Source organism: Mercenaria mercenaria, chromosome 5 (assembly GCF_021730395.1).
Source record: "Mercenaria mercenaria strain notata chromosome 5, MADL_Memer_1, whole genome shotgun sequence".
Classification (NCBI taxonomy): domain Eukaryota; kingdom Metazoa; phylum Mollusca; class Bivalvia; order Venerida; family Veneridae; genus Mercenaria; species Mercenaria mercenaria.
In genome coordinates this window covers 72,860,237-72,887,610 of record NC_069365.1, presented here as the reverse complement: position 1 = coordinate 72,887,610, position 27,374 = coordinate 72,860,237, and the positions used below count along the sequence as shown (strand labels likewise).

The window sequence follows — 27,374 nt, the reverse complement described above, 5'->3', positions numbered from 1 at the left end:
TGAAGATCTCATGAAAAATATGGCCTCTAGAGAGGTCACAAGGTTTTTCTATTTTTAGACCTACTGACCTAGTTTTTGACCCCACGTGACCCAGTTTCGAACTTGACCTAGATATCATCAAGGTGAACATTCTGACCAATTTTCATGAAGATCTTGTGAAATATATGGCCTCTAGAGAGGTCACAAGGTTTTTCTATTTTTAGACCTACTGACCTAGTTTTTGATGGCACGTGCCCCAGTTTCGAACTTGACCTAGATATCATCAAGATGAACATTCTGACCAATTTTCATAAAGATCCCATGAAAAATGTGACCTCTAGAGTGGTCACAAGCAAAAGTTTACGGACGCACGGACGCACGGACGCACGGACGGACGACGGACGACGGACACCGCGCGATCACAAAAGCTCACCTTGTCACTTTGTGACAGGTGAGCTAAAAATGTACATGTAGTACCATGCTTTATTTTTATGAAAGTGTGTTTTCTTTAGATTAAATTACGACTTACTCTCTGACTTTCTCCATTTTTTCTTGTATTGTTGAGAGTCCTTCATCAAAGTTCTGACTACCACACACATTGTAGACCCTCTCTTCTAGACCTAAATATACAAACTGTAATTACTGGTACAGCAACAAAACTGAAAAACCTCACATCATCAACAAAGTAAACAATGATATAACATAAACAAATTAAAATGAATTATTGCTTTTATTATTATACCTAACCTTACTCCTAGTAGCATGAATAAATGTTTCTTCCAAGTCATTAACCATTACTTCACATGTTAAACAGAACAAGAAGCTGCGTTCAATAAACGCTTGATGCCCCCGGTGGCATCCTTGTCGATACAAAGCAACGTAAGTCCAAAATGAGGTAAAGTTCAAGGTCAAACTGAGGTCAGGTGATGTTTGAAGATGAGGAATGGTCACAGGTTACATCTGCATTAGTATCAAGTCCTTCTAGTAAGGGGTATTGATGCTAGACGAAATTGTCCCATTTGGTTAACCAAGAGATGGCCCATATAAAGCAAACTAAGTCCAAAATGAGGTCAAGGTCAAACTGAGGTCAGGTGATGTCTGAAGATGAGGAATGGTCACAGGTTACATCTGCATTAGTATCAAGTCATTCTAGTAAGGGGTATTGATGCTAGATGAAACGGTCCCATTTGGTTAACCAAGACATGGCCCATATAAAGCAACCTAAGTCCAAAATGAAGTCAAGGTCAAACTGAGGTCAGGTGATGTCTGAAGATGAGGAATGGTCACAGGTTACATCTGCATTAGTATCAAGTCATTCTAGTAAGGGGTATTGATGCTAGACGAAACGGTCCCATTTGGTTAACCTCGTACGGACAGACGGACGGACAGGACAATCACTATATGCCTCCCGCATCAGTAGATGCCGGGGGCATAAAAATGTTAGCTATTTCAGGTTTTTGGGGATAATGGTAAGACGCGCAAGACCCTTAATTTCAGAAGCTTCCTATGATTCCTTGAACATGCAAGATGTGAAGCAACCACACTGGACCTCAGTTTAAAGTCTACGCCTAAAATGTTCCTTATTTCAGTTGGGAGCAGCTGGTGATCTAACTGTCAGTTTAGCAGTCTAAGATCACTAGACAACATATCCCCTCTATACTGGCTTCATTAGCCCTTACCCTGCTAAATTTCTATAATGAACTTGTCCATCTTTCAATTTGGACAGTACCATTAACTGGTAAAAGAGGTGCTTACCAAAAATATACTGATTGAATGGTGAACAGTGCAGATCACGATCAGACTGCATGGATGTGCAGGCTGATCATAATCTACACTGGTCGTAAAGGCAGAATCAATCGTGTCTAGCATGGTAAGGGTTAGAAGTGCTTTTGACTCTGATAACTGTAAGTGTTGTACAAAGTTATGATACACCCTATCTATTAAGTTACAATGTAAAGTATACACTACAGAACAAGGTTACCAACTACATACAGTTTCTTATCCTTCGGACATACTGAGAATAAATGATGTGTATGAAGTTCCATTGAAATCCCTCTAAATATATGGAAGTAATTACTGCCACAGACGTTTCTGCAATGGATAAACGAACTAACTGCATCACTGACCGATAGTAAGATAACTCCTATATACCTTTCCCCAAGCTTTGCAGGCATAAGGAGCAGAACACACCTGCACTTATTCTTGTGTTTATTTAAAGTTCATATTTTATACTAAGAAACAAGAATTACCTTTGAGTTCTGCCTCCTTTTTCTTGAGTTGGTCCCTGTAAAATAGTGTTTTATCATGCATGAAGGCAATAGAGAAATATTCAAACTGCATTAGATAGTGTGAAAGCAAATTCAGTAATTCATCTTTCAATTAATACTAATTTATTTAAACCATATTGTATCAAAAGCTGGAAACTTCTTTGAATTACTGTCAAGTCTGCTTCCTCGAAAATCCAGTGACGGTGTCACAAAAATCCAGTGACGGTGTCACATGAGGTGTGGTCATCACCAACATGGCATTCAAACCCATGACCTCTGGGTTGAGCATCCGGCACTTTACCCACTTAGCTAACACTCCCATTAGATTGGATAATATTCATTATGTTTGTCTTTTCCCCCATTAAACATTGCAAGACAGGGATTAATATCAACAAGTTTTGTGACAATGAAACTTAACCCATACCCTGCTAAATTTCTAAAATGGATTGGTCATCATTCAATTTTGGCAATACCATTTATCATACAAAGGCGTGTTCACTGATTCACAATTTACTGACTGAATAGTGAAAAGTGCAGGTTGATCTTGGTCTGCACTGATCACAAAAGCAGAATGACTTGCTGCCAGCAGGCTAAAGGTTAATTAACATTTTCCTATCAGTAATTAACAATGTCCCAACATCAAAGATAGAAAAAAAAGTGTTTAACCTCACCTCACTTAAAACATCTTAATTCAAAATCTCAGGCTCTACCTGTGGTATTGCAGTTATAGGGAAGGTAAATATAGTAATATCAAACTTTCATTGCTTTATTTTCATTTTTTTTTTTGTTTGTTATAAGTTGCACCAACACCATGTAGGCCATAAGACAACATTCCAGCTATGAACAGTGCAGAAAGACTTTGGTATTCAGTAGAACCGCTGACCTAAAATTAGCTGGATAGTCTCCATATATGTAAAATTCTACTATGCTGAAAGAGGAAACTACGTGATTTGAGGTCAGCAGCCTTAATGTAAGAACCCCTGAAAATTTACCGACTGAACAGCAAACAGTGCAGACCATGATCAGCTTGCACGGATGTGCAGACTAATCTTGGTCTGCACTGGTCGCAAAGGAAAAGTCTTCTGCCGCCAGCAGGCTAAAGATACCTACAGACAGGCAAATACATAATGCTCACATTCTCTTGTGACCATAACTAACCAGATTATAACCATACATGCTACTGTTTTATTCCATGAAATCATTAATAATCACTGGGGGAATCTACAATACCAACAAACTTGTATATGCTTTGTCTTTTGAATTTGAAAACCACATATTAACCTGCTTACGAAAAAGCTGTGCTGACTCAAACCTAGAAATTTCAAGCCCACCAAACTATTTTTAAACCACAAAATTTAACACAATCATCGCACTTACATGCTCATTTTTCTCTCTGTTTCCATCTTTGACATTGTGTTTCTGATCTGATTCATCTTAGCTGAACACTTCTTCACATCTTCATTCTGGTTACTACACAAACAGAAAATACATTAATACACATGACTATAGCCTTGGAATTTTTTAAAATGATCAGACTTGATAAAAATTTATAACAGTTGGCAGACACACTAAGGCCAAGATTCTTCCGGTCCACAGTGGCGTAACTTTGGAATTATTTGCTGCAACACTTTCAGGAAGAAACCAATTTTAACCAGTTTAAAGGTTGTGTGGAGTGGAGAAAGCTGCATCTGCACTGTGTATTCTAGTTTCTAGAAAGATGCAGTTAATGTGAAACTATGGCACGTTGATATCAAAATTTGCATGAATGGTGTCTCAATTCTGCTGATTTTGTAACATCTCTTATATCGTTTACAGCTCACATTTTATCAGCATATTATCCACAATGTTATCATTACTATCAAACTATTACACCACATTTATAGAGTACTCTTTTCATGAGCATACACATTGAAAAGTGCTCTACAGTAGATATTCTGAAGAATACAAACTATACAGATAACACGAAATTATCTGATATCTTCATTTTGAAGACAAAACCAAAAATACAGTTCCTGTAGGCAGAATTTGAAATACTCTGTGACTTTGCCACTTTCCTTTCATATTCAACAAACACTGTCAATTCAATGTTTATCTTCCAATGTAAAACCTGTCATTTTGAAGAGCAAACTTGATAAATTACCTGATATAATCTTCTAGTTCACCTCGAATATTTTTGCTTGGCGCATGACCCAGAAGATATTTGACTGTGTCTTCACGTTTGGCTTTCCTGAAACATAAAATCATACATCTGCAGAATCTTAATTTACTTATCATTAGATCTCTATAAAATGGAACAAATGAGCCGTGCCATGGGAAAACCAACATAGTGGGTTTGCGACCAGCATGGATCCAGACCAGCCTGCGCATCCGCGCAGTCTGGTCAGGCTCCATGCTGTTCGCCTTTAAAGCCCATTGGAATTGGAGAAACTGTTAGCGAACAGCATGGATCCTGACCAGACTGCGCGGATGCGCAGGCTGGTCTGGATCCATGCTGGTCGCATACCCACTATGTTGGTTTTCCCATGGCATGGCTCAAATCTTTCCATCATGCCTTATACTTGCATAAAGATCCTTCGGAACCTTTCGAATCGTTTCAAAGTTACAGCCCAGACATGATGCATTTCAGATGGATGATCTTACATACCGATGGACAGTCCATTTACAGTGCGAATTTGGTTTACTGAGCACAACTGTAGATGTAAAACACCCTTTAAATCCGTAAGCACTTGTTACACGATACTAATTTGTCATTAAATAATGATACCATTTAAGATTACTAAACTGTAAATGGGAAATACTCTCCCATCATTCTCATTTGTAGACTATGCACCAGCAAGTGCAACCAGTAAACCAGAGTCTAGTCGTGATTTCTATATGCCTTCCTTTGGGTCATAATAAAAACTTAAGTAAACAGTACTTTAAGATAAATTTCCATTATAAAGATGCAGAACATAACATACAGCCTTCTGATGTTTTCTTCTTTTGAAACTTTATCTTTCTTCAGCATATCTAGTTCAGCCTGGGCGCTCGACTGTAAGTGAAGTCTGTTCATCTCTGAGCTGAAATAATGTATGTATTGTAATCAACATAAAATACAGCAAGCAAAGATCAACTGTTTAATTATTTTCAATTCTTGTATTGGTTAACTAGTTAAGCAGAGACTAAAACACAACCTAAAATACATCAACTTTTCTCCCCAGTGTGACCTTGACATTGGAATTGCCACCTCGTACTTATTTTATTCTAAAATTTCTCCATGCATTAGAAACTTATAAAACAAAAGACCAAATATGCCCAATATGTTTTGAACCTTGACCTAGAAGCCCCTATAGTATAACATATATAAATGAGAACTATGAAGAGCTTATACCTCTTTACAAAGGCAGTAATTTCTTTCCAACTACAATGTTGTCTTAGTAAATTAACCTCTTCAGAGATACAACCTCTATACAACAACCAGGTTTCAGTTTTCCTGCTGTGTTGCATTACAAAGGTTGCACTGAATGTAGCAAGCAACATGAACCTTAAGATCAGCTGAACGCTCAGAGGTAAGGTAGGGTGTCTCTCTAATATAATTACTTTCACTTATAAAACAAGAGCTGTCCGTAAGACAGCCAAGCTCGACTATTCGAAATATTGACCCAGAAGCAGGAAAATATTACCCAAAAAAGTTAAATATCAAAAGAGTTTTAAGTTCAAAAGGGGGAATAATTTGACCAAAATGCATATCAGTTATGGGACTTGCTGCTATCAACTAGATTTATAACCCTGAAGGCACATGAGAAGTTTCAATTCAATATCTGCATTAGTTTTGGAGATAGAAACTTGCATGTAAAACTTTAACCAGAATTTTCAAAGTCCAAAAGGGGGCATAATTTGCCCAAAATACATGCCAGAGTTATGGGACTTGATCCAGTGAGGTTAGTAATTGATCTAGAAAAAGAAAAAATAAGTTTCAAATCTATATGCCTTTTAGTAATAACTGTATGTACTTGCACGCAAAACTTTAACCAGAATTTGCTAAGTCCAAAAGGGGGCATAATTTGGCCAAAATGAAGGTCAGAGTTATGGGACTTGATCCTATCAACTAGTTTTATAACCCCGAAGACACATGTGAAGTTTCAAATCAATATCTGCATTAGTTTTGGAGATAATAACTTGCATGTAAAACTTTAACCAAAATTTTCTAAGTCTAAAAGGGGGCATAATTTGCTCAAAAAACATGTCAGAGTTATGGGACTTGACCCAGTGAGGTTGGTAATTGATCAAGAAAAAGAAAAAATAAGTTTTAAATCTATATGCCTTTTAGAAATAGTTGTATGTACTTGCACGCAAAACTTTAACCAGAATTTTCTAAGTCTAAAAGGGGGCATAATTTGGCCAAAATGAAAGTCAGAGTTATGGCACTTGCTGCTATCAACTAGTTTTATAACCCCGAAGACACATGTGAAGTTTCAAATCAATATCTGCATTAGTTTTGGAGATAGTAACTTGCATGTAAAACTTTAACCAAAATTTTCTAAGTCTAAAAGGGGGCATAATTTGCTCAAAAAACATGTCAGAGTTATGGGACTTGACCCAGTGAGGTTGGTAATTGATCTAGAAAAAGAAAAAATAAGTTTTAAATCTATATGCCTTTTAGAAATAGTTGTATGTACTTGCACGCAAAACTTTAACCAGAATTTTCTAAGTCCAAAAGGGGGCATAATTTGGCCAAAATGGAAGTCAGAGTTATGGCACTTGCTGCTATCAACTAGTTTTATAACCCCGAAGACACATGTGAAGTTTCAAATCAATATCTGCATTAGTTTTGGAGATAGTAACTTGCATGTAAAACTTTAACCAAAATTTTCTAAGTCCAAAAGGGGGCATAATTTGCTCAAAATACATGTCAGAGTTATGGGACTTGACCCAGAGAGGTTGGTAATTGACCTAGAAAAAGAAGAAATAAGTTTCAAAGCTAAATGCCTTTCATTGATGGCTGTATGTACTTGCATGCAAAAACTTAACCAAGGTGTGACGCCGACGCCGACGCCGAGGGTGAGTAGAATAGCTAGACTATTCTTCGAATAGTCGAGCTAATAACAGACCAATCACAGTCTAGGACCTGGCAACAAGTTAAACTGCTTTTGTCCTGGTAATTGTACTTAGACACAATAAGCAGTGAACCAGTCAACCCTAGCTCTGAGAAGAGATAGTTTAATTCAGCTCTCTGTGTGAAAGGTATGAATAGCAGTTACTCGAGTTAACCTGAGTTTGTGAGTATAACTCAATCAAAGTCACCCTTTTTATGCATAAATTTTTAATCTAAGATCTTACTTCAGTTCACTTATTTTTGCCTCCATGCTTGACTTTTCCTTAGACAATTCTGCTATTTCTTGCTTAAGTTCATCAGTGTTGACTGAGGACTCCTGGGTCTGAAGATCATGCTCCTACAATAAACATATCACAATGTCTATATAACTAACAAATCTTCTGTTCTGATTACAGTCATATTTTTGTTTTATATCCGATATGGAAAAAAACCCCATTAATTTTGATATGCTTTCTTACTGGACATAATTAAAGGTTGACATTATAGCTAATAGACTACTCTGGGGACAGAGTTACACATGCATATGTTAGGTATACCCAGAGTAGTCTATGCAAGCTGTCAGAAAGTGGACTATAAAACTATAAACACTTTCTGTGTTGGCTAAAAGAAAATTCTTTGAAGGAACCTACAGCCAATCTATGGAACGGTCTCTGAAGATTTCTGAGAAATCTCACTGAAGGTAAAAATTCTGAAACAACCTTTGTACATTATGTTTTTCTTTTTTTTTTTGTTGGGTTTAATGTCGCACAAACACAATCATAGGTCATATGGCGACTTTCCAGCTTTATGGTGGAGGAAGACCCCAGATGCCCCTCCCTGCATTATTTCATCACAAGCAGGCACCTGGGTAGAACCACTGACCATCTGTAAGCCAGCTGGATGGCTTCCTCACATGAAGAATTCAATGCCCCGAGTCAGGCTCGAACCCACATCATTGAGGTGCAAGCGATTTGAAGTCAGCGACGTAACTTTTATTTCAACTGCTACAAATCACGTTAACCTAAAAATCAAAGCATTTACCTAGTCATAATGCTTGAATCTGTCAGACAGACAACTGTCTTGAACTTAACAATGATACATACATGTCTTTTGAGTTCCCTCTTGATCTGATCCAGTCTGCCACCTGAAGCTTCTATGGCACTCAGCTTTCTGTTGATCTCCTTTATCTTGTCTCGGTTGTCCATCTGAAAATTATGTATGAAACTTCCATGTTCATAAAGTGTGAATCTACTACATCTTTTGAGTTGCGGATAAGGAAATCTCAACAGAGGTGGAGGTTCTGTCTAAAGCAATGTTCTACTGAGATTTTGGACATATCTCAAAACGAAGATGGAATTTCAATATAACCACAACTTCACTGGCCTGTTAGTTTTATTTTCACACTGTTTCGACCAATTTACTGAACTAATTAGCCATTACTGGGAAACATACACATGACAAATTCATCATAAAACCACGACTCCATTGAGTTTAAACAACTGATTTTTCTAAATAACACAACTTTCTGACAGTGTTTAATAGAGTTAATGACCTTTAGCATAAATATAAAGTGTAAATAATGCAGAAAAACTTTAATATAAAGATGTAGAAAAATAAAGAAACATATGACTGATAAGAGACAATAGATGAGAGAGGTTTATCTTGCACTACTTTATCTTGCAGCAGTATTTTTTTTACAATACAACCTCTCATAGGTGAGTAAAAAGAGTCGCAGCTAAGAAATGCAGTAATTTAGTAGAAACCAAGGTTTTTAACAATCACAATCTAAATAAATATGCTGTTATTTAGCTAAGCATTTTTTTTTAAAGTAAACCTACTATATACTACACTCAAACACTCATTGTAAGTCTGGACATTATATACTTCAAGCAAACAACAACCTGTTATCTATGATCCTTGAGATTTAGTTTCCTCAAGTGTTTAAGTCACATTGACAAAATCTGGGTCATATGATGATATTTCTGCTTTTAATGGTGAAGAAAAACCTCAGTTGCCCTTCTGGGTATTATTCTAGACACAGGTGAGCTCCTGGATAGAACCATTGGCCTTTCATTAGCTGGGTGGATGAGTCTGTACTAAGAAAACTTCTACCCCTCAAGCCAAGTTTCAAACCCATAGCAATAAGGGACAAGTAATATGAAATCAACAACCTTAACCACTCATCCACGAACACTCAACCAGAGCTTTAGATATTTACCATCATATCCCTCTTTATTTTCTCATTCTGTTCCAGCTTTGTTTTGGTATCTCTTAATTCATCAATCTTCTGCTGTATCACCTTCTCCTCTTCTTCAAAGTCAGTCTGTAGGAAGAGAAACAGTAAATGATTACTTTTAAGAACTAAATGGTCACTTTTTATGATCCAGAGGATCCAAGTATTTATGCGTGAACCAATACCCAGGAAATTTAGAATGTATGCATTGACACGTTCACAATTTTGTTTTCCTGAAATTGAAACAAGTATACCACTTACTCCAAAAAGCATGCTCACATGTTGATATTTTAAATTAATTATTTTTCGACAATAATTTTGCATGTGATGCTACATCCAGAAGAGTGTCAGAAGTTTGCAATGAGTTAACAAAAGTGCCTAGACGTTTATCATGCCAAATGTATTATTTTCATTATTATACCACATTTATATATACATCTTTTCAAGTATTATACATGTATACTTGTATAATCTATATACAATGTACTTGTACAAATGTATAATGGTTATTGATAAAGAGTATAAAAGTTTGTAAACCTTTTTTTGCCTTGTTTCCTCTACCATGGCCTCGAGTTTATCACGCATGCTCTTTAAGAACAGTTTGTACTTCTCATCAGTTATGGCTCCTGTTAAACCTGAAAATATAAAAAGACTCATAAATACTACAGTAACCTTCCATTACTGCATCTTCTTATTATAACCTCATGGGAAAGATGTAACAAATTGTTTTGTTTCATTTTTGTTACATTTTTGAAAGTCAGAAAAATTCTTACATCCTTAGCATAGCTCGTCCAAAATTTTTCTGCATTACTTAAACATCATTAGCCATTTACCCATTTATCCACTGATTCGCCAATACTGTGACAATATAGTACTGGTGTTCTTCATTATTATGGTAAAAGAACCATATACAAGCTGACATCAGTTCAAAATGTCAAGTCTTTTCAGCAGTAGGTGCCTTCCTAATGACTCATTTTCCATGACTGTGAATTATTAGTCACAATGCTACAGACAAATGAAGGTTTTTATTATTTACCTTCAAAACTATATTCATCTGCAAACTGTTTTATCATGTCATCTCTCTTTGCTATATTTTCCTCTTGGCGCTGAAAAGTGACAGAATAAAATGTTTTTGAAAATTCTCCAATTAAGGGGGAATGGTACTTTGTCAAAATTTAAGACTTGCTAATAGTCGTATATACCAAAATAAACTTGTAGATATTTCAAATTTGTATCATCATCTTTTAGAGCGATAAACATGCGTATGACGTTACCATGACGTCGCAAACATGACCCGTTTTCGCGCTTTTTACGTCCGTTAATGGTAGCACTAAAATGGTATAAAACTCGATACTACAAACGTATTGTTGGCGTCAATGCATTAGATTATATATCAAACGACAGAATAAAGCAATTTCTTAGTGATCATTAACATGAAAAGGTATTTTCTATCCGAATTTTCGAAGGAGGTGCGAAAACAGACTTTTGGTTGTTTAAGAAAATTCAGGAAAAAAATCGCTTCTGATCCATTTTGCAAAAAATTGGCCCGTGGAATTTTTGCCAAATTTTTGTATGTAAAAATTCATTATGTTGTAAATGGCTGTGCAAAAATAGAAAAAAGTTCACCGAAGCGTTTTTCTAGTACAACCGTTTGAATTAGAGCATTGTGACGCAATAAACAACGTCGCTTAAGACATGACGTAAGCACGTGAATATTTACATTATTTGCCTTATTTTTACACCAGTGGCTGCAAAGATGGTGCTCTCCATACATATGTGGAACTATGCTTTCTAGCGCCTGTATTAATTCAGCTTCTCCTTTTTGTTTGTTTTGATTGACAGCGTATGTGAAATTCTTAATGAATGATGATTTCACTTTTTCGGTTAATGATGGACAGGCTCGACTAATCTTTTCAAGTTTATTTCCTACGATCCGTTTTGTATGTGCTGGATCTGAAAATTTTACAATGTCAAAATTAACTTTCTCCGTTGTTTATTTCGTTGCTGCAGAGTCATCGTCCTCTATAATATGTTTGTACATCAGTCCAGAATTGCTTGCCTCTTTATGCAATTGAGCACTAATATCGGGCTCCATAGCTTTTACAGAATCGCTCCAATTTTTTGGCATCTGTGAAGTTGACCATATTTAATTGTTTTTCGTGTAAACTTTGGTAAGTTTTCACACAGTTATTGTTACTTTCAAACATTATGTATGTTGCAACAATATTTGTTACTTATTTATAAACTTGAACCCATATAATAAAACAGTTATTGACTGTTAAGCCGTCGGATATGATGTGATATTCACCGGAAGAGGGCATTACCTCTTCCAGTGAATACCATACCATATCCAATGGCTCAAAGGTCAATAATAATATAGTTTTCAAAACGAAATTAACATAAATAATTGACAGAAAACCTCAATAAAAATAATGCTTTTTTTCGCTCTAACTTTTAGAAAATTATTGTACTTATATAGCAGTCATAGATAATTATCATTCACACGGGCGTGTTAAATTTGCATATATATTATTTTTGTATGTGTATTTATTTATGTAATAAGTTGCTTTGAAATAAACATAATTTTTGATGGCAAATTTATATTTATAGATAAATTTATTGATAATATTTCTTTAGTACTAATATTTACGAGATTATCCCATTTTTGTTTTCATGCAAAATATAGCCAAGGGAGACAAACAGATACTGATTAATTAAGTACGGCTGTTATTACATTCTTATTACAGAAAACACAACCTAAAGCATAGATTTGTACCAGCATCGTGTTGACTTGTCAGGAAATTATCAGTAGTGCGGTACGGTGACCTCGGAAAAGGGCGCATAACATGCGAGATTGTCGGCTTACATGGAAATTCCAAATGAATTCATATTATTGTGTGTTTTGATTGATAGAATCCTGTTTTACGGCCCTTTCAGTATTTCAGTTATGTCAGGCAGGTAGACAAGCTTACTGCCGCTCATAGGCTGTTTTTTGATAAAAAATATAAGCATTCTTAATTTATTAAGACTTATTATACAGCCATTCTATTCAAAACTTATTCTTTCTAAAATACGTGTAAAATAAAAGCTCAGTACATAATCCAGGATCGGGAACGGATTTAGCATCTTTTTAAGTGATCGTTCTCTAGTGTATACTGCTAGTTTCTATATGGACCAACATTGCAAACTTTAATATATTTTTATTGAATTTTAGGAAAGACAATATTGTGAACCAAGCCGCGAAACAAACGGCATCTGGACGAACATTCATCATTCTATATCGTTATGTCGTCATGTAAACGGAAGGGGCACCTGTCCGTGATGGCATGTTTAAAATTCATAATTTAGTCGTTTTTATTCAGGCTTTTTTCCCCGTCCTGTGCAACAAATAACAAATAACAGAAATGTTTAAATGAAATGAGCCGCGCCTTGTGAAAACCAACATACGGTGGCTTTGCAGTCTGGTCAGGATCCATGCTGTTCGCTAACGGTTTCTTAACTTGCAATAGGCTTTAAAAGCGAACAACATAGATCCTGACAAGACTGCGCAAGCTGGTCTGGATCAAAGCTAGTCGCAAAGCCACTATGTTGGTTTTTTCATGGCGCGGCTCAAATAACATATGTTAAAACAGGTAGAACGGTAACCATTTATGTAAAGGTTTTAAAGTGTAATCTTTGCAAACAGTACACGGCGGAATCTTAAAATGCATACGTAACATTCGAATTTTAAAATTCCGTTGTACTGCTTGCAAAAGAAAAATAGCGTATATATATAAACTGTCAACGTTTAGGACTGCCTACGTGGTCTGATTCACTGAGATATCTCACTGATGGAGGACTGTAAGTTCGAGCCCCGCTACCGAACATGGCTCTTTATGTGAGAACACTTGGTAGTTTGTGTCGGAGGTTAGGAGTTTAGTACTGGTCGTTCCCAGGAACAATGTTTAAGGAAACTACCCGCCATACTGTAGAAACGAGCGTAAAAACTTGATTCAGAAAATTAATCAACTTTTTTGACAGTCTTATTCCTGTAGTACTTACTTAAATTCTATAAATCTGCCTTTAATTGTATCATTAATACAATTTAAACGAAACTCACATTCGGATAGAACTGTGCGGAAATGTTTGTATTTTGATTATTCCATGCTTACCTAATGCAGCTGCAACGTTTATTAAATAGGGTTCCGTAAAATGCCATAGCATTTTAGATATTTAAAATGTAGTACACTATATAGACCTACTTAGTTTCGGAAAATAGGTTTTTTCCAGTAAAGTCTTTGTTTTGAGTTTAACGTCCATTTTTTCAACAGTTTTTCAGTCATATAACGGCGGCTGTTAACCTAACTAGTTTTCCTGGATTCTGTACCAGTACAAACACTGTTCTCCGCAAGTAACTGCCAACTTCCCCACATGAATCAGAGGTGGAGGACTAATGATATCAGGCACAGTGTCGTTCATCAAATAGTCACGGAGAACATACGCCCCGTCCGAGGATCGAACTAGCGACCCCGAGATCCGTTAGACCAACGCTCTTACCTACTGAGCTGAGCGGCGGGCTTCAGTAAAGTCTTTTTCCGCATATTTTGCAACCATTGTCGACGATTCTTCTATTTTGCTTTTCTCCGTTTTATTATCACTCCCGACACTCCCTTTCTTCAAAAACTTAACTTTTTTAGCCTTCTGAACTGTCTGTATTTATCGCGACTTATTGTAGAGAGCAGCTGAGTTTGAAAAAGGTGCATGAAGTGGCTATTGAAATGAACATCAACAACTTCTAGTAATTTAAAATATACGCACTTTCAATGAAACTATTTTGGAATACTGCATGTTATGAAATTGTGTAATATTTTTACGATTAGATTGAAATATTTAATTCATGTCTCATAACTGCTTGTTTATAGGTTTCCAGGTAGAATTATGACAAGCCATTTAAAATAAACACATGTAACGTTACATAACGATTACATGTCTTTTAACGACGCTGCAGTAGTCAAGTTCAAACGGTTTTACTACAAAAACGCGTCGGTGAACTTTTTTCTATTTTGGCATAGATATTAACAACATTATGAATTTTCACATACAAAAATTTGGCAAAAATTCCACGGGCCAATTTTTTGCAAAATGGATCAGAATCGATTTTCTTCCTGAATTTTCTTAAACAACCAAATGTCTGTTTTCGAACCTCCTTCGAAAATTCAAATAGAAAATACCTGTTCATGTTAATAATCACTAAGAAATTGCTTTATTCTGTCGTTTGATATATAATCTAATGCATTGACGCCAACAATACGCTTGTAGTATCGAGTTTTATACTATTTCAGTGCTACCATTAACGGACGTAAAAAGCGCGAAAACGGGTCATGTTTGCGACGTCATGGTAACGTCATACGCATGTTTATTGCTCTAAAAGGTGATGATATCAATTGGAAATATCTTCAAGTTTATTTTGGTATATAAGACAATCATCAAATCTTAAATTTTGACAAAGTACCATTCCCCCTTAAAATAGGAAATTATGTAAATGAAGAAAATTTCATGTTTCAGCAAAATAAAATAACATTATGAAGAGGATAACTAACTCTTAAGACAAATTTTGAAACTTCATGCTAAGAGTTTTGTCATTCGCATTACTAAAACAATTTAATAAAGGGAGACCACTATAAGCAGAATTAAGCTTTTGCATCTGTATATACATGTCTGCCTATATAACACTTCACAAGGTTATTTATACCAAGTTTAATTTCAACTGGATGGAAATATAATTGAATACAAATTAAAGGTACAGATGCATTTCAAAAGTTGACTTATTTTTAAGTCCAAAAAAGGAGTATTAAAAAAGAAAAAGAAAAAAAAGACAGACACGAGACTCTCAACAATATGCGCATGTCAACTTGATACTGATGAGGTATACCAAGCTCCATTTGAAATGGATAAAAACTGTAAGAATTGAGTATTTCAAGTAAATGTGACTGTCAGAACAACAGATGGACAATTCAAAAACATACCGCACATGCTCAACACCAGGGGCATAAAAGGTAACATTAGAATATATACTACCTCTGCCTCTTGCTCTAGCCTTCCAACTTCTACTAAAATAGTAGATTTCTCTTTGTCGAGTCTCTCTGATTGCTTATTCAAACTGTTCTGCTTGTCTTCAAACTAAACAAAAAATTATGATGCTTTAAATACTTCTTTCTGATTGTGCTTGGAAATAAAATCATGTGAGACCATTGGAAACTTAAAACATTTTGCTTTAAGGCTGGTTAAGGCTTTAGGATCCATTATTCTATTATAGACAAGTTTAAGCAGCAGAAAATAAATTTAAGATAGAAAGATCTATTAAATTTTGTTCATATAATACACCATCTTTCAAGCTTTCAATGGTGGAGGAAAACCCAAACTGCCCACCACCATCACTATTTTTAGCATGGGCAGGTACTGGATAGTACTAAAGACTTAGTATTAGACAAGACATAATATATTTATTCACTGCAGAAGAAGCATCACAATCACACATTCACATATGCAAAAATAATCTTCCAAACTTCAATGAACTTTATTATGTTGTGTACCTCTTGCAATGTTCTCTTTCTCTCCCTCAGTTTATCTTCAAAATCTGACAACATCCTCTTCAACTCCTCGTCAGACCCTGTAAAAACATACCACTTCATGGAAACAGGCTTATAATCAGTTAAGAATAGGGTACTGTATACTTCATGTATGACCAGCTGAAATCAGTAATCTCCTTAAGATGTCCTGGCCAAATATTTTACATTTGTTCACTTGTACAGGAAGGAAACCTGATGTATTTATGTTTGTTTTGTATGGATTTAAATTACATTGACTAAAATAAGGTTATATGGTGACTTTCTAGCTTTAATGATGGAGGAATATCCCAGGTGCCCCTTTGGGCAGCATTTAAGGCATTCACTAAGACATTGGTAGAACCACAAACCGTCTGCATGACAGATGGATATTTTCTTCACATGTGGGGTGATTTGATGTCAGCAATCTCGATGACTTGGCCATGTAGGTGTACACTTATTACTGTACTCAAAGCCAAACAATCTACAGTATAATCCATAAAATACCTTGGAATTCATTTTCTATTTGTTCCTGAAGCTCCTCAGCATGCTTCTCAATCTGTTTCTTCTCACTGCCATACTGAGCTGAAACACAGGGAACCAGTCTTAATAATGCAACCTTACCATTGGTCAATGAGCACAGATTCAACCAATCAGATGCTTGAGATTTTTAGACTGGTTGTCAAATACAGGGAAACATTAGTATAGTAACAGTCAGCACTGCTAGTAAACCGTAATGTATAGCTAAACCTGTGATAAAGGCAACATGTTAAAACAGACACACTTACCTGACGAGACATTTTATATTTCTGACATTTTAACCGTTGAAATTAGACCACCTATAAATAGAGTTCACTGTATGTCTTTCCCATGAGTCATCTGTTGTCTTTCTATTCAGATTTGACAAGGGCATACCTCCAGATCATATAACTTGATACTTATTTTATTCATTTTATAATCTAAAATTGTTGGCACTACATCTATATATTTTATGTGAACTCCAGTACAAGGATTCTTGAAACACTACAATTAGCTACAGTGTTAAAATTACTAACTGCAAGTGCCTTCCTGGAAGACATTTTCTTACCAACTTGACCAATATCATAGTTATTTTACCTCTCTAATGTATAATTTATAAACAACACTGGAGCAATAGTCTTTTTACAACAAAAATATTTCTGTCTTTTCAAGCAGAGCTACTTCATAGCATTTTGACAGTGCTGTGAAATACTTTCATGGAAGGATTATTCTGAATTAAACGCAAGTGCCTGATTTATCATGTTATACTTTGACCCTTACTGATTTTGTTCTGGATGCCATAGATTTCTGCTGATTGCTCATCTATTTTGTTCATCTTTTCCTGAAAGAAAAAAAAAAACTCCAAATTTTTATACTTTATAAACTAAAGAAGCTTAATCTATCAAAACTCTCAGTATGGTCATCAAGCACAAGGCTTTCATTTTCAAAGAATTTCATTTGAATAGGCTGTTTTTATTTTTTTGTTTTTGTTTTGTAACTGTAGCAGTTTTGTCTATTCATATTTTTCACTGAAAACATCTTAGCTCATCTTAGTTTTCTTCACAGTTTATTACTCTACAAAGGTTTTATTAAATAGAACAGGTATATCAGAGGTACTATTTATAATTCTGACTTAAATGGTTACAGCCAACACTGTCTTACCTCTATAGGTTTAAGCTGACTGTTCACTTTGTTCACAGACTCTTTCGATGCTTCTAACTTTGCCTCTTGTTCTGCTAAATCACATTCCAGCTATAAAATAACAAAGCTTCAATGTGTGTCCTTGCTAGACTTTGAAAGAAAGATTTACATGAAAAACAAGAATTAGCCTTTAACTTTAGTCTTTACTACAAATTGTTTTAAAACAGGAGATTCACTAGTAAGTGACAAATCCTCCCAAAATGAAGTGCTTTTGGCATGCGACCTTGAAAGTATGGATGCTTCTCCTGCTTTTGACATAACTTGTTAAGTTTAACATCTGTGTTAAGTTTCATCTAAATCCGTTTGAACCATTTCAAAGTTATCACTTTGATTTGAAAGTTTCTGCAGACAGAAGGATCAACTACTAAGTGTGCTATATGTCTCATTTCGGCAGCACACAAAAGGTCAACTTTGATAACCCTGACTTAAAATATTGAGTGCAAAGAAAATACTTCTTTAGTCTGAGTCACCAAATGACTCCATATATCCGATGCTGAAAAAAAAAAATCAAGTGAAAATCAATGCTGTGGTGATTAAGCATACCTGATGGGCCTTTTCTTTATGTTGTTTCAGATACTGAACATCATTTCTGAACATCTTCAATTTATCATCCTGAAAATAATTATTTTGGGTTGAGATTTTATGTGACATGCATAGGTCTATGATTATGATCGCCAGGCTTGACAGGTATAAGTCTGTGAGCTGAATCTTAAACAAGATATACGCAGGTCTGCCAGTTTCATCCCTAGAAAGGACAGGTATAGGACTGAGTTGGATCTTCAGTTAAACATACAGAGGTCTGCACAGTCAGAATGTTATGAAGTAGCTGTCTCTAGATGGGACAGGCAAAGGACTGTAAGCTAGCTCTTCAATGAGATGTATATAGATCCAGATGAGACAGGTCTAGGGCTTCCAGTTAAATCTTCCAGCGAGTTCAGTCTCTAGGTGGGACAAGTATAGAACTGCAAGTTGAATCCCTTCATGGACAAATGTTTTTTTTTTCTTAAGAACTGACAAAAAACATTCATATGAAACCAACCTGTGTAACCATTATGTTTTAGATAAAGAACTAGTTAGATATTTGTTCAGCATAAAATTCAGGCTGAGAAATATTGGTATACTACTATGTTAATAGGTCATCTTAACAGTAGTGCAAAATTAGGGGGAAAAAGGAATACTATTTAACATAATGCCGACTTCACTCTGCATGTAGTAAAAGCAGGGGTTCCACTAGACCTGAAAACCCAAGTCCTGGGACCTTTGGGTCCAAATTTTGAAGGGTCCTTTTCCAAAATACAGGAGTCCTGTCCCAACACGTCGATACAATTGACTATATTTTCTTTTATAGTAATACGTAATAAATAGCTAATAAAACAATATAACCAACATCATGTTACAGCATAATAACAATGTCTGTTTCAGGTCATATAATCTCAAATTGTAAATTAATATTTATCAAAATTCATGTTAATTTGAACAGGTTTTTCTTCAATATTTTAATTTTTAACAGAAAAGTGCTAAAACACTCTGTAAAAATGTATCCAAAAAGTACTATCCAGATACTGGTATACTTTCGGAATGTCGTCTGAATGTTGCTTTTGCTCAGGAACTTGGTCCACTAAGGTAAACCAGAGATAGTTCCTCAAGTAATAATGCTATTTTCCATTCAAAATTGCATTGAGTCAGTTTTTTAAGTGAATTTTGGAAAAATTGCATATGTCATCGGGTGTAATTAGAATCCTGAACGACATTCTAAACTTATTTTTGCTTCCCAAATTCATTAAAATTTGTGGATTTCCTTGTTGAAATTAAGGTACGATCACTAAACAATGGTATAATTCAAAGTTTGCATGAAGAAATCTTGCAGGGCACATTTCACATGCTCGGTAATCAGCTGGTCGCTTTGATACAGATAATTTAATAATTGGCGCCATTTTGACAGTACACAATCAATACGCTTTATCAATTAATCTTAACACTTCAATGATTCTTATTACCTATGTGCACTCGCCGTGACGTAACTTGCTGATAAAGAAAAATCGGCCAGGCATGTCTACAGGATAAAGGGCGGGATTTAGCAGCATCAAAGGCAGGAGGACATGAGCGCGAGTGTTTATTTTGAATACACGTGTTTATCGTGGACATAGTTTTACTGTAGGAAATGAATAATAAGAGGAAGGAAAATGCCTCCGGGTCCCGAGTGACGCACAGGAAGTATCATGCCGGGTCCTTTGAGCTTCTTTTGAAAATCTCCCAGGTCCGGACCCGAAAAGGTGATTTTTTTTAATGTATACTAATACCAAAAATAAGAAAACCAGTAGCACTATGCTAGTGAATACTGTAAGTTAATATACCTGTTCCTTCTTGGTTTTCTTTATGCTGTCTAGAGCTTTCACATATCTTGTTGAAGCAAATATGGCATCAAACTTTTCTTTCAACTGTTTTCCTTCACTGAGTGGCCTACAAAACAAGAGGTTAGACAAATGTCACTTTTTATAAATTATTTTTTCACTAACTGTTTTTGGACTGACTCCATCTGGTAAGAAAAACACTTCAGCTATCTGCAACACAGAGGGTTGGAATTTCTATAATACAATGCTTAGTGAGAGGATTTCATTCTTTTTTCAGTATGCAAATAGATTGTCAAAATTTAGATCCGTGCAATATTCTGATAATTTAGTTATATATGTTCAAAATCTGCTTTTAAAACTAAATCTGAATATCAAAGCGAAAATTTAGCTATGTATGTTCAAAATTTCCTTTTAAAACTAAATCTAAAATGTTAGTGTGTAAACAAAGCTGTTTTTTTTTTGTATATGTTGGTTGACAGTCACATGGGCACAGTAATTATAGGTTATGTGGTGACTTTCCAAATTTGGATGTTGGAAGAAGACCCTGGGTGCACCTCTTGGTATTATTTTATCTTTACAATCTCCTGGGAAGAACCTCTTCCCTTCTTAAGTCCTCAAATGAAATATTTCTTCACCACTAATGAGGTTTTGAGAGGCAAGTCAACAAACATAACCACTCTGTCATGGAGGCCCCATAAAACAGAAACATGAACTACCAGCAGTTGTTTTATTGTGTACGTCAAATAATTGTAATACTTCAAATTAAAAAGTAAATTTTCCCATAAATAACCATTTCTTTTTTATCGCCTTCCTGTAAATGGAGTTAATAAACATCCCCCCAAACCCAGTATAATGATCATATACCTACCAGTTAGCCTCTTCCTGATGACAAAATATCACATTCTCCAGAACAGGCTTTGATACTCCAAGGGAGGTAATCATCTAAATAAATATTCATTCTGATTTATCACAAACACACATTTCTTTTAGGTTTTGAATTAAATGTCTGTGTTCAGCTGAATTAAAGTATTCAACAGCATTTAGTAAAGATACTAAGTCAATTAGTTCAATATAAAAGATTCCTCTACAGTGATACCAAGAACTATCATAAGTTGTACATTTAGAGTCTAATGACAAGTTTTTGCAACTCAAATGACTTCTAACTAGGAAATTATTTGCTAATGCATACAAAAGAAAACAAGAGCTATCACTGTAAACTAAGGCTAAAGTTAGGCTGGATTGGGAACCCCCACTTTTTTTCAAATTGTGCTATGGACAAGCAATATGGGAACAGATGGACAAATGATTCAGCTACTATATGTCACCTTTCTGGGGCATAACAATTTTCTGAGTCAACTTATGTATGAAAGATTAGTCACTTGCAGTCTGAAAGACTATTTTTTATAGATACTTCACAACATGAATAACATAATTGAACAAACAAGAGATCACACTGTGATCTTGGTGCCCACCATTGAGCCATTTTTTAATGTTCCGAATTTCAACACTACAGTAATTGGACGGTTATAGGTCACACTCGTATATAGGCCGCAGTGAAAAATATCAGCAAAATTCTGGAAAAATGCTTATACCCACTTATCCGAATTTATGTTTGTCCGAAAGTTTCTAAGAACTCGCCTGTTTTTGCTAAATAATTGTCGATGTTTTTGCATCTTGTGCAAGTATTTAAATTGAAAAGCATAAACTCTGTGTAAGCACTAAACAGCTGCATCCTCTGATCACTCCATGAATATTGACGCCAGTGAAAACGAAAGTACACTTTGGCACATGGCGGTAAAATGTACATAATTATAAGACTGGTTTGCAAACTGTTTTGAACATTACAGATCAGCGACTATGATCAAATTGGATCAGTCTAAAATCTCACATGCATAAATTATGTTTACAATTGCCTCCAGGTATGATTAAAGGGTTAATTGTTTGCAGATTGTGACAGTAGGTGTAAAGTAAGTAATGCCTTGAGCATGAATTTCTCAATGAACAAGAGGATAAATTATGTTTGAAGACTAGATAATCGATTTCAGCTACCTGATATGGAGTTTCAAGTGTTTTAATGCAAAATGTGTAAAAACATGCCAGGAAATGTTACACAGGTCTTGTTAAAAAGTTCATGATCAGTTACAGAAATGCGTTGTAAAACATATTTTAATGATAAACTGCATTTATTCATCATAAGATTTTACCTAAAGTTTAAATTTTACACTTTATACGAAAGTAATTTAAGACGCCGGGCCTGATACCGGCTATTAGATATGCCCGAGTCACTGGTATTTACTCCCCTTGAATTATCTTCAATATAAAGGTACGCGGTATAAACAAAGATCAATCTTCTTAATTTTTAAGTCGGGGGAAATGTTTGGTCTTTTTCTACCCCAACATAGCATTGGTCCTTCGAGACCAGAATCTTGGTAAAAAATGTGCATCTTATATTTGTAGGATGACGGTAGCTAAAAATTCTAAAAGTAGGTAACTATGTCAGAATCATGTCACTAGGTCAAAATCAAGGTCAAAGTTCATTTCTGCACACAAAACTGCATGTAGTCCAAATTTGAAAGCTCTAGCTTGAGAAATGTAAAAGTAGGTCATAAGAGCAATTTCAAGGTTAAGGTTCATTTCGGTACATAAGACTATGCATGTGTTTCAAATTTGAAGACTGTAGCTTCAGAAATGTGAAAGTAGGTCCAAGGTAAATATCACGGTCAAATTTCAATTCAGAACAAAAAACTATGCATGTGGTCCAAATTTGAAACCTGTAGATTGAGAAATGTGAAAGTAGGTCACTAGGTCAAGCTAGAAGTCAAAGTTCATTGCAGTACAAAACAAGAAATGCTTGATGCCCCCGGTGGCATCCTTGTCAATACAATGCAACCTAAGTCCAAAACGAGGTCAAGTTCAAGGTTAAACTGAGGTCAGGTGATGTCTGAAGATGAGGAATGGTCAGAGGTTACATCTGCATTAGTATCAAGTCATTCTAGTAAGGAGTACTGATGCTAGACGAAACGGTCCCATTTGGTTAACCAAGAGCTCGTCGAACACGAAATGCCCCCCTTGATGCATTTAGTAATTGCATAAGGAACAAATTATATGCTCACTTATGCATGTGGTTCAAATTTGAAGGCTGCAGCTTGAAAAATGTGAAAGTAGGTCACTAGGTCAATCTCAAGATCAAAGTTAATTTCAGTACACAAAACTATGCTTGTGGTTCAAATTTGAAGGCTGTAGCTTGAGAAATGTGAAAGCAGGTCACGAGGTCAAAATCAAGGTCAAATTTTATTTTGGAACAAAAAACTATGCATGTGGTCCAAATCTGAAGTCTGTACCTTCAAAAATGTGAAAGTAGGTCACTAGGTCAATAACAAGGTCAAAGTTTGTTTCAGTACACAAACCTATGCATGTGGTCCAAATTTGAAGGCTGTAGCTAAAGAAATGTGAAAGTAGGTCAAGATCAAGGTCAACTCACGTCAAGGTTCATCTTGCCACTCAAAACTATACATGTGGTCCAAATTTGAATGATGTAAGTTATGGACATGAATATTCTAAGTTTTTCCCTATATAAGTCTATATGAACCATGTGACCCCTGAGGCGGGGCTTATTTGACCCTAGAGGGATAATTTGAACAACCTTGGTAGAAAACCACTAGATGATGCTACATTACAAAATATCAAAGCCATAGTCTTTGTGGTTTGGACAAGAAGATTTTCAAAGTTTTTCCCTATATAAGTCTATGTAAACCATGTGACCCCCAGGGCGGGGCCATATTTGACCCTTGGGGAAAAATTTGAACAATCTTAGTAGAGGACCACTAGATGATGTCATATACAAAATATCAAAGCCCTAGGCCCTATGGTTTTGGACAAGAAGATCAGAAACTGTTTAACTGTTCCTGGCCAATGCGACCTTGACCTTTGACCTAATGACCTCAAAATCAATAGGGGTCATCTGCTGGTCATGGCCAACCTAACTATCAATTTTCCTGAAACTAGGCCCAAGCGTTCTTGAGTTATTGCTCGGAAACCATTTAACTGTTACCGTTCACTGTGACCTTGACCTTTGACATACTGACCTCAAAATCAATAGGGGTCATCTGCTGGTCATGACCAACCTGCCTATCAACTTTCGTGAGCCTAGGCTGAAGCGTTCTTGAGTTATCATCCGGAAACCGTTTAATTGTTCTGGGTCACTGTGACCTTGACCTTTAACATACTGACCTCAAAATCAATAGGGGTCATCTGCTGGTGATGACCAACCTCCCTATCAACTTTCATGATCCTAGGCCCAAGCGTTCTTGAGTTATCATCCGGAAACCGTTTAATTGTTCAGGGTCACTGTGACCTTGACCTTTAACATACTGACCTCAAAATCAATAGGGGTCATCTGCTGGTCATGACCAACCTCCCTATCAACTTTCATGATCCTAGGCCCAAGCGTTCTTGAGTTATCATCCGGAAACCGTTTTACTATTCAGGGTCACTGTGACCTTGACCTTTGACATACAGACCTCAAAATCAATAGGGGTCATCTGCTGGTGATGACCAACCTCCTTATCAACTTTCATGATCCTAGGCCCAAGCGTTCTTGAGTTATCATCCGGAAACGGATTGGTCTACATTCCAACCGACCGACCGACCGACCGACAGACCGACCCACATCTGCAAAACAATATACCCCTCCTTCTTCGAAGGGGGGCATAACAAGAGATGGCCAATATAAATCAACCTAAGTCCAAAATGAGGTCATGGTCAAGGTCAAACTGAGGTCAGATGATGTCTGAAGGTGAGGAATGGTCACAGGTTACATCTGCATTAGTATCAAGTCATTCTAGTAAGGGGTATTGATGCTAGACGAAACGGTCCCATTTGGTTAACCTCGTACGGACGGACGAACGGACAAACAGACGGACGGACAGGACGATCACTATATGCCTCCCGCATCAGCAGATGCCGGGGGCATAAAAACTAGGCATGTCATTCAAATTTGAAGGCTGCAGCTTCAGAAATGTGAAAATAGGTCACTAGGTCAAAATCAAGGTCACCTTTCATTTTGGAACACATAACTATGCACGTGGTCCAAGCTGGAAGCCTGTACCTTCAAAAATGTGAAAGTAGGTCACTAAGTCAATGTTAAAGTCAGTTTATTTGGTACACAAACCTATACATCATTCTGACAAAGTTTGGTCAGTAGCTTCTGAGGAGATGCGATGAGAACTGTTAACAGATGGAAGAACAGATGGACCACGGATGCAGAGTGATTTGAAAAGCCCACCATCTGATGATGGTGGGCTAAAAATAGACAGACACACAGGCAGAAAATTTCACCTCTCTGTCAAGGTCGGCACATTTTGAGTTGATGCTCTGTTTTTCACCAGCTGCATTCATCCTCGTTATTACCCCATCTAAAGTCTTCATTTCGACTTTCTTTGCCTAAAATATATGTTCAAGCAAGCATAAAACAATATTCAAACTGGAACAAAATGTTTTGAAATTTTCACCTCTCTATCTAGGTCTGCACATTTTGTATTCAGGTCATGATGATTCCCCTCCACATCATATCTTCTAACAACACCATCCAATGTCTTCATTTCTACTTTCCTTGCCTAAAAGCAATTTCAGATGATTTCCTCCATTTAATGAACTTTTTATCAGCTATTAACAAAAACACCAAACTTTTTCTTGTTAAAATGCATAGTTTTCCTATCAGGCAGCAACTTTGGATGCCATTGTTTGACTGTCAATTAATGGGTGGAAATGTTTTTTGCCATTTTTAAGAAGAATAGAAAACTAACTAACAAGCATTATATCAACCTACCTTTTGTGTGGCTGTCAATGACCTTTGTACAATAACAGGTTTGTGTGATATATCACGGAACTGTAGTCGCACTTGACCTCTGACCTCCCTCTCGTGAGCAACCTAAATAAGAAGTTTGGAGAACACATTCAGGTACTAATTGTGTAGTAAATCAAGTCAGCTTAGGTTTTGATATACTGTAAAATTATTAATATCTGCGGGGCACAAACTTTCGTGGATTTCGTGGTTGAGTCAATCTAAGAAGGGTTTTCAAAACAAACTGATAAAATTCCTATTCAGTTTTTGTTCACATGCTGAAATTCACAAATCCATATCCCTATGAAATAGTAGTCTTATCCAAAATCACGGAATTTCATGCCCGCAAAATTAAATGATTTCACAGTACAATATATCCTGTGCTAAAGGCCACCTGTTAATACTTAACAACCAATTATATATGAAGCAATAACTTAAACAAGAGGGTCAAGATGAGCTTTGATCGCTCACCTGAGTAATATGAGCTACAATGTTTCAAATGTCAAACTGATTATAAAATATTAAGAAAGTAGGTCAGTAAGTCACATTCATGGTCACTGAAAGTAAATTTTAAGATCAGTGTGGAAAACTGTATCAGGGCTTTTGGGAACACTCAATTTCACGTACTTGGACATATACTTTATATCTGAGATGCATGCAGAGTCCGTCCATGGATTCCCTTTGTACGCATACTTTTACAGTTTGCTGTACGCTAATCAGAACGCACAATTTTCCAATAATGAGTTTGATGGGTGAGGTGACAGGCGGCTCGATGCCAATGTGTGTAAATTGCAGGTCGCTGAGTAATTTATTGACTGACAGAGACTGTATACATGTTAATTGAAGGAATACAGTTTTAATGAGAAATATGAATTTAATTGTGATAATTAGGATTGCAGGTTAACGAGTCGGGCTATGTTTGAAGCGGGCAGAGTGCAAAATAGTTGTTTTATTTTTTAGAGACGTGCAGTGCTAGCCCTGGCCATTATAAATTAATAGCCACTTTTCTTACAGGGGAAAAATTAATAGACAAACTTGGCATGGGCGTTATTCGTGCAGGCATTCGTATTTCAATAAAAATCATAAAACAGGGTATTTATAACTATTTAATCTTTTTTTTTTTTCATGAATTACTTAACATGCTTAAACACACTTTATTTTTCAATTATCATTATTCATGTTTATCATAGGCTTTGATTAATCAAACATTTATGCATACCTTCAGTTCAGTCATAAAACAAACAGTATGTATTTATTAAACAAACAGGAATAATATTTTGTTGTGTTTTTTGTTTTTTTCATTCGAATTCATAATGAATTTCCAA

At 36.0% G+C, this 27,374-nt stretch overlaps 1 protein-coding gene across 1 annotated transcript in view; it reads right to left on the bottom strand.

The window, feature by feature from the left end:
- Positions 1–27,374, bottom strand: part of LOC123558527 (DNA repair protein RAD50-like) — an 87,522-nt gene that overhangs the window by 19,144 nt on the left and 41,004 nt on the right. The window contains exons 4-23 of the mRNA XM_053543927.1: positions 26,035–26,136; positions 25,545–25,649; positions 21,076–21,149; positions 20,211–20,316; positions 18,400–18,468; positions 17,818–17,907; positions 17,437–17,497; positions 16,645–16,722; positions 16,126–16,202; positions 15,611–15,712; positions 10,590–10,659; positions 10,091–10,188; positions 9,539–9,643; positions 8,424–8,525; positions 7,566–7,678; positions 5,207–5,305; positions 4,387–4,473; positions 3,624–3,716; positions 2,229–2,263; positions 509–599 (exon numbers count right to left, since the gene is read on the bottom strand). Coding sequence (XP_053399902.1) covers positions 509–599; positions 2,229–2,263; positions 3,624–3,716; positions 4,387–4,473; positions 5,207–5,305; positions 7,566–7,678; positions 8,424–8,525; positions 9,539–9,643; positions 10,091–10,188; positions 10,590–10,659; positions 15,611–15,712; positions 16,126–16,202; positions 16,645–16,722; positions 17,437–17,497; positions 17,818–17,907; positions 18,400–18,468; positions 20,211–20,316; positions 21,076–21,149; positions 25,545–25,649; positions 26,035–26,136 — 1,757 coding nt within the window. The remainder of the gene's footprint in view (positions 1–508; positions 600–2,228; positions 2,264–3,623; positions 3,717–4,386; positions 4,474–5,206; positions 5,306–7,565; positions 7,679–8,423; positions 8,526–9,538; positions 9,644–10,090; positions 10,189–10,589; positions 10,660–15,610; positions 15,713–16,125; positions 16,203–16,644; positions 16,723–17,436; positions 17,498–17,817; positions 17,908–18,399; positions 18,469–20,210; positions 20,317–21,075; positions 21,150–25,544; positions 25,650–26,034; positions 26,137–27,374) is intronic.